This window comes from Mastomys coucha, unplaced genomic scaffold (assembly GCF_008632895.1).
Source record: "Mastomys coucha isolate ucsf_1 unplaced genomic scaffold, UCSF_Mcou_1 pScaffold13, whole genome shotgun sequence".
NCBI classification, from domain to species: Eukaryota; Metazoa; Chordata; class Mammalia; order Rodentia; family Muridae; genus Mastomys; species Mastomys coucha.
The window spans coordinates 56454483-56462491 of NW_022196895.1; the positions used below are offsets into that span (position 1 = coordinate 56454483).

At 51.3% G+C, this 8009-nt stretch overlaps 1 protein-coding gene across 5 annotated transcripts in view; it reads right to left on the bottom strand.

Moving 5' to 3' along the window:
* Positions 1–360: 360 nt before the first annotated feature.
* The window catches only part of Ndst1 (N-deacetylase and N-sulfotransferase 1), a 65850-nt gene continuing 58201 nt past the window's right edge, over positions 361–8009 (bottom strand). For all 5 annotated transcript variants that reach the window (XM_031365774.1, XM_031365773.1, XM_031365776.1 and 2 more), the window contains 3 exons: positions 7526–7635; positions 5894–5996; positions 361–5256 (listed from right to left, as the gene is read on the bottom strand). In XM_031365774.1, coding sequence (XP_031221634.1) covers positions 5137–5256; positions 5894–5996; positions 7526–7635 — 333 coding nt within the window. In that variant the 3' untranslated portion in view covers positions 361–5136. The remainder of the gene's footprint in view (positions 5257–5893; positions 5997–7525; positions 7636–8009) is intronic.

The following is an 8009-nucleotide window of genomic DNA, read 5'->3' on the forward strand; positions in this document are numbered from 1 at the left end:
TTCAGGCACACGCTCTAGGTGAGGCCACTAAGTCCAACTTATTCCACATCCTAAAAGACAAGGTGACTACTGATGACAGAGTGAAAGCAGTGTGTCCCCAGTCTAGCCACTGCGGACAGTGGCCACATCCAAGCACTCTGAGAACCCTGTGCCCAAAAGCTTGTGGTCATCTGAGAGCCAGAGGCTGCCCTGGGACAGGCCTCTGCAGTATTTGAAGAGGCATCAATTTAGAGCCCAAGGGAGACGGTCTGTCTTGACCAAATCAGGATGCAACCTGGGCAAATTTGGGGCATGACACAAACCTCTTATCTCCATCTTCCCTTGCAGGCAAAGGTCAGACACAAAAACAGGACCCGTACGTACAAACAGAATCCCATTTTATTAGCAGTTAGTTCAAGATTGTACATTAATGGAGGAAAGTTTCCACATTTAACACAACCCAAAACGGCTGGTTCAAGAGCCCTCTTCAGGTGAGCTGGGTAGCATGCCCTCTGCGACCCCTCCCCACCCCTGCAGAGGAGGAAACCTCTGCCTGCTTCCCACGCGTGCCCCCCACCCACTCAGCTGGCCCTCTTCTCTCCCCAGGAAATAACATGAATTTCATGCACAAATTACAAAAAGAGCCCTCTTGCCCATAAGAAAAGCTAGCTCAGTCACAGAAAACCCTTTCCTCTGGGAGCCTCCTCCAGGCCAGGGAGAGAGGTTGAGGGGATCTTCTTAGGTGAAACATTGCCGGGAGTCTCCCCTGGCCTTCCCGCTGGTTGTCAGTCATTGTCCGGCTACTTAGAGCTGGCACGGATGTCAAGCCCACAGCCAGACAACCCTAACCCCAGCACTGCATGGAAGGCCTGGGGGGAGGGGCGGGGGCAGATCCCAGCCTCAGGTCACATAGAGCTGCTCTTGCACAGGCATGAAAACCCCTGCTGAAGCCTCCACCTCCTCATTTATGGAGGAAGACTATCAACGTGGCTGTCAGGTGACCACCCGCTGCACCCAGTGCTCTTCTCACCTCGGCCTAGAGGAGGACTTTCTCCTAGGCCTCTCCCTGTCATAGCTTGAGGTCTTATCCCTGCTCCAGTGCACACTGACCATCTAGAGAATGAAGACCCTAGAACCACAAAACAGAAGCAGGGAAACCAAAACAAAGACAGAAAAGGAAAGAGATGGAGAAAGACGGATGCTGTGCTTAGCATGGGCCAGCCTGGCTCCTCTAAGCTGTGCACTTCTGACAACTCAGCGCCCAGCCTGGCTCCCCAGGGTCAGTCCAGCAGGCCATCCCACCCCATAGAGCCCTCAACCCCTACCCAATGTGATGCTACTTCTTTGGGGAGCCCCTTCCCCTCCCCCAAGCTGGTTTGGCCCTCACTTAGGGGGCAGTGGAAGGAGGCACACTATAGGCGGGAGGAAATGCCACATCAGTACAAGAAGGAAAATTACCCTTGAAACCACGAGGGCTAAAGGAGGAAACAACCAGATCTGGAATGTGGGACTTCTATACGACAACACACCCTCTGGCCTTAAAAAGAATACCATTTGGGGGATGGGAGAAGTGGCACACACATTTAATCTCAGAACTTGGGAGGCAGAGAGAGGCAGGTGGATTTCTGAGTTCAAAGCCAGCCTGGTTCACATAACATTTTCCAGGACAGCCAGATTTACATGATGAGACCATGTCTCAAAAAACACAAACAAAATACCATTTTGAACTGGGCCTGGTAAGTGCAGACATTTAATCTCAGCTTTTGAGAGTCAAGTGGATCTCTATGAGTTCCAGGGCTAGCCTGGTCTACATAACATATTCCAGGCTAGCCAGGGCTATATAATGAGACCTTGTCTCAAACAAACAAAAACCAAACCTTTTTTTTTTTTTTTTAAATCAGATGGGCAGAGGAAAAAAACCTTTTAGCTTTCAAATAAACTTTTTAAATAACATACAGTGTTCTTGCTCTGACTGGATCCAGTACTAAAACCAGGTATAATGGGGGGTTGGGGACAACTTTAGGTACAGACTAGACAGTGGCTGTTAGTGGGACAGGACTACTGTCTTGGCTGTGGCACTGGCTGGTCTGGTAGAAGGCCCTGCCTCTTAGGACCACACTAGGGATAAACAGTCTCATGATATTGCAACTTACTTTTAAAATACACGTACATGTAGAGAGAGAGAAAACAAAGCGGCAAATGCTAACCTCCTTCAGTCTAGATGAAGGGTGGCTGGCAGTCACAGCCCAACAGTGAGACGGTTCTGAGCTTGCTCTTGCCACTAACACACCTGGGGGCCTCTAGGGTGGGACAGGCCAGCACTCTTCCTCCTCTGGAAATGAGCAGACTCAGAAGCACCCACTGCTCACACATCGGGTTTGCAGGTCCATTCTAGCTTCGTCCTCACCCCCTATGCTCACCAAGGTGCCTGCCCCATAGAAAGCTCTAGAATCTGGAATGAATGAGGCTGCTCCTGGTGAGCTGCACCCATAAGGCTGTTGGTAGAGACTGCAGAAGGGACAGGGAGTGGCCTGAACAACCTAAGTTGTTCCTTCCAACTTGTTTTTGTGTTTTCCCAAACGTTTCCAGTCAATCAGTGGACATTCTAGTTGAGAGATACTAAGATGAACATATCTACTTACCGAGACCCCACATCTGCAACTTGTGGCAGCGTCTGGGCCCAGCAGTGAAAGGCACCCAGCAGCAGTCTCCAGGGTCTCAGAAGGAAATGGACCAGAGAGAACATTTTCCCTGCTTTGCCAAGGTCTCAATCCTGCATGCTTCCACTGGAAGCCAGAGGCAAAGACTAACAGAGCTGCATGCTACACAAAGGCCAATCCAACCTCCCAACTCATTCTCAGAGGGCCTCGCACAGAGTAGCTTTCAGAATACAGGAGCCATCCTCACTGACAGGTGGGAAGCGAGGCTAAGGGCATGCACGCTGACCTAACCCTGAGTCTGGTTCTAGCTTGCTGGCCGGGCATTTGAGTATATCACAGAGGGACTGGGTAGTGACCAGGATCCACAGGTTCCAAGACCCCAGTGAGAAGCTTGATGTGACATGGCAAACCAAAACCATGCATGCAGGTCCCTCTGAGCATCCCACACTCTCCACCACAGTGGAGAACTCCAGGAAAGAACAGCTCATAATGAAGGGTGGACTATACCTAGCAGGATGGGTGGACTCTGGAAACAAGAGGACATAGCAGGGAAAGTACAGGTCTTAGAAGGGAAGGCTCAAAGGCACATGGCTGGGAAAGAGTGGTTTGTCCCCATGTCCTGGAATGACCACAGCTATGTGACTGAGGGACAGACGGAACCTGGAACACAGAAGGTCCCGAAGGTGGGCTCAGAGGCAGTGTGGTACTGGAAGAGCACTGGGCTCAGAATCCAGGGCTTGAATTTAGCGCTTGGCACTGCTTCCAACAGCTCTGTGACATTGACCAAGGCCACCTCCCATTCATGGACCCACTTTGTGCCCATCTTGGGATCCCTGCATGCCCAGGATGCCAGAATGCATGGCTGGTGGGCACTGGACTGGCAGTTGAAGGGATCCAGGGGGTTGGGCAAGCAGGGAGAGGAAACCCAACCTCAGTCACTTCACATTGCTAAAAGGGGGACAGAAACAGATTCTACACAGAAGACAGCCAAGGGCCCTGTGTCTTCAGGGACTGGAGACAGTTCTGTGGCTCCCTGTGGGCACACCACTCTGAGGCAGACCCCAACCTAGCACCATGTGACAGGGGAGGGAGAGGCCAGCTCAGGGCTCCAGGTCTCCCACCCCAGGCCAGCCTTTCCCTGTGGCCCAAACACCCCAAGGCCACTAGGCTTTGTAAAGCCATACTATTTTGGGAGAGTTGGTCATCCTTTCAATCTTAGCATCTCTGTTCCCTCCGCAGAAGAAAGAAGAGGGACCCTTCAAGACTTCACCCTGAGGCCTGGGCGCTTGTAGACACACCCACCTTCCCTTCCACCTCATTCTCTAGCATTAAGACAAGACATTCTTTGAGACTAGGGCTTGCCACCATTGTGTATGACTGAATTAAAAACAAACCCAACCAAAAAAAATATAATATATATATACACATTATATATATATATATATATATATAAAACACAGTGCGACCCCAGCACCCAGGGTATAAACTCTGGCACCAAGAAAAAAAAAACACAAAATATTAAAATACTTTAGCTTCTTAGTATTTGGAGGTTAGGGGTCTCTGGGGACCCTCGGCCACAGGTTGCTAGGCAAAGCAGTGGGCAGCACTGCTTGCTGACTGCCATGTCTGCTGGGCCGAGGCGGCGGCTGTGAAACAATCTATGTACATGGCGGGCGTATGAACACTGGCAGACTCCTGACTCGCCTCAGCCTTTACCACAGGAAACACCACATGTCACATCCCGGTGAGCAGGACAGGGCCAAGGCCCATGTCTCTGGGCCCAGTGGCATGGCAGTGGCCCAGGGCCTACAAGAGACCATGAGCACTAGTTGGATACAATAGGGACCAGAGAGTCTTTTCCCGAAGGGGAGATGAGATGTGATAGTAATAACCCAAATACAGAGTCCTATGTCCTCTCAAGATGGCTACCCTCACATTCAATCTAATGAGTGCATCTGGGTACTTAGCTAAACCCTGGCAGGGCCTGGCTCAAAACCCTCAGGGACATGCCCAGTCTTTCTCCCTAGTTGGGCAAAAGGCCCAGCTGCGCTCTTCTCCCTTACTGTCTGGAGGACAGAGAAATATGGCAGCTAATACTGAGGGGACATCCTGCTGGAGCAGGAGGGTGGTGTGACAAAGGACAGGACAGGACAGGAGTGGTAGAACACAGTGAGGACAGGAGAGAGTCTCCAGGACTCCTCCTACCAGGAAATGACCTTCCACCAACAGGAAGTGCGCTCCCCAGGCAGGGAGGCTGCGAAGGAACGGAATGGACCTCCAGTACCATAGAGGCCCCACAGGCCACACATCCAACAGTGGATGTTCTGAGGCTCTTGCAGACCTGCTGGGCTTCTGGCCCCGGTGGGCCTTAGCAGAGTATTGCTTGTCGCTTTTGGCTGGCTGGGCCCAGCATCCTTCTCGGCAGGTCAGTCTGGCTCAGTGTGAGGCAGGACATCCCTGCTAACACAAGCGTTCTGTCTGGCTGTGGTGGCCAAGGCTACCTGGTGTTCTGGAGGTCTTCCCGTAGCCAGGTGGGCAGTGTCTGGCCCATCTTATACAGCAGCTTAGAGAGCTCAATGTTGTGGTCCCGGTAGTAATCCTTTAGGAAGGCTCGGGACTGCAATGAGAAGGAAGCTCAGGTCAGGGGTGATATGCCAATATATGACCTCCTCTGTAACACCACACTGTCTGTCCTACACAGAAGCCTCCAGACAAAGTGCTCACGTAGGAAGGAGCACCGAAACACGATACCCAAGGTCAGAACCCCCCATGGCGGAGAAGAGAGCATTCATCAAGGCTACTGGCAAAAAGGAAAAAGGAAACAAAAGCAAGATCAGTGTGTGACTTGTGACCTTGCCCAACGTGCTTTCTTACAATGTTCTCCCCTGCAAGGGTGGCCCATCTCCCTACCATGGGTTTAAATCCTGGTGTATGGCCCTTAACTCTACCCCTCTAGTCTATAACCACACGCCTTGCTCAGAATGCCCAGTGCATGTGTGGGCACCCCTGCCTTAGACTCCACCTCCTAGTGGGTGGAGGCACCCACAGTGCCACCCGTGCTAGAATTAATGCACACTTGTATGGCTACAGCAATGCTGACCACCAGAGCCCAACCCCTATTTCCTTCTCTAGAGAATGACTGCTGTGTAAGAGTCCCAAGGCTGCTGCCATACTCAAGGGTGAAGAGAAAAGGCCTCCCCAAAGACAGGCCCCTCCCACTCAGCCCACTGGCTTGGGACCATACCCCCACTTACATCCAAGTCCATCTCTGGATATTTCCGCCCCTTGCTTTTCCCCAGACACTTGGTTTTTCCTCCTTCGAGCAGTTGGCACCAAAATCCTTTCTTTGGGTCAAACCTGAAGAGGTTGGAAGCCTATAGGTGAATGATCTGCCCTCCCTCCTCACGGCCACATTCTCGTCCGTGTATGTGTGTGGCGTCTCCTCCACTCACACTCTGTGAATATGCTGGCTGACACATGCCATCTGTAGCTCGTACTGGCTTGAGCACATGCGTTTCTCCCAGAAAAGGCACCTCCATGTTCTAAGTCACTCTGGTCCAGGCGGAGCAGCTCAGTTCCTCCTCTAATCCCTGTGGACTCTTTCCAATTCCACATAATCCTGGGAGACATTTTCTAAGCAATTCCTAACTTTTTTTTTTAAAGACCTATTTATTTATTTTATGTGTATGAGTACACTGTAGCTGTACAGATGGCTAGCTCCAGCCCCGCCTCTAGCTATCTTCAGCCACACCAGAAGAGGGTGTCAGATCTCATTACGGGTGGTTGTGAGCCACCATGTGGTTGCTGGGATCCAAACTCAGGACCTTTGGAAGAGCAGTCAGTGCTCTTACCCGCTGAGCCATCTCGCCAGCCCAGCAATCCCTAACTTAATATAGAGTAGGGTTTTTTGTTTTGTGCTGAACCCAAGATTTCTTTAACCCCCAAATTTCAAGATGGCAGCAGCCACATAGAGAAACATGTGCTGCAAGCCAGCATGGAGCCCAGAGTACCACACACACTTTCTCACTCAGTCCGGTAGTCCTCGGAAGCATGAGCTATTCTCCTTATCCCCACCTCCAGAATGACAAGCAGAGACTCCAAAACCCAGAGGACTTGTCAAAAGTCACAGAACTCAGTGATGAAGAAAACCAAAAGCAATGGTCCTACTTGGTCCTAACCAAATATCAGCAACAGAACAGCCTCCATTCAGTGTGTGGAGCACCACAGCTGCCTCCACAGGAGGCACCCCCTGCTTCTCAGCTCTCACACCCTTGACAGTGAGGAGGTAATACTGCCAAGGAAGCAGCCAATGAGGATATGTGGCTTCTCTTCTCCTGGGACGAGTCCTGGGATGGACATGCTCCCTGTAAGTGCACAGCACTGGGAGGCAGCCTCCCCAGACCCAAGCCCCTGCAGCCTAGGCTGACACTGTGTAGCTACCTCATTTACACAAAGCTGCACTGAAGAGAATGATCCAAGGTGGAGAGCACAGGAGAGTCACTGCCCCCTTCTCCTAAGGCCAAAGCTTTACTAACATACTTAAGCCGGCTTTTTTTTTTTTTTTGATATGTATGTGAGCACACTGTGTCATTCTCTTCAGACACACTAGAAGAGGTCATCGGATCCCATTACAGATGGTTGTGAGCCACCATGTGGTTGCTGGGAATTGAACTTAGGACCTTTGGAAGAGCAGTTAGTGCTCTTAACTGCTGAGCCATCTCTCCAGCCCATCTTAAGCCATCTTAACACTCACTTTTGCTACAGAGTCATCATCAGGAAAGAATTTCATGTTTTCTTACTAATTTGAATCAACCCTTGGTCTCTCCCAGCCATTCAAGCCTTTATTTTCTTGGCCCGACTCTCCCCAGGGCCAAGGCAACACTTACGCCAAGGTTTTATGGTAGTCGATGGTGCTGGTCACCCCGAGGAATTTCTGCACCGTGTCCATGACTTTGGCAGGTTCTGTTCGCAGCAGTTTGCCATCCAAGACCAGGATCTGGAGACAAGAAAGGGGAAGAGGCTATCTGGATTTGCTTTCCTCCCAGTGGCAGTGTCCATGCCCACTGCAGCAAGAATAGCCTGGCTGTAAACACAGGGTCCTGAGCATCCAGAGTTCACCCCTACTCCTCATCCTCTGCCAAGGGTATCCCTGCTCAACTCCTTACCCACTGCCAGCTTCTCAGCTTACTCTCCCCCAGAATCTAAGCTGTCAGCAAAGCTGTCCCTGCTCCCCACATCCCTGCAATGCCCTCACATCCCTGCTCCCCACATCCCTGCAATTCCCTTACATCACTGTTCCCCTATCCCTGCAATGCCCTCACATCCCTGCAATGCCCTCACATCCCTGCAATGCTCTCACATCCCTGCAAT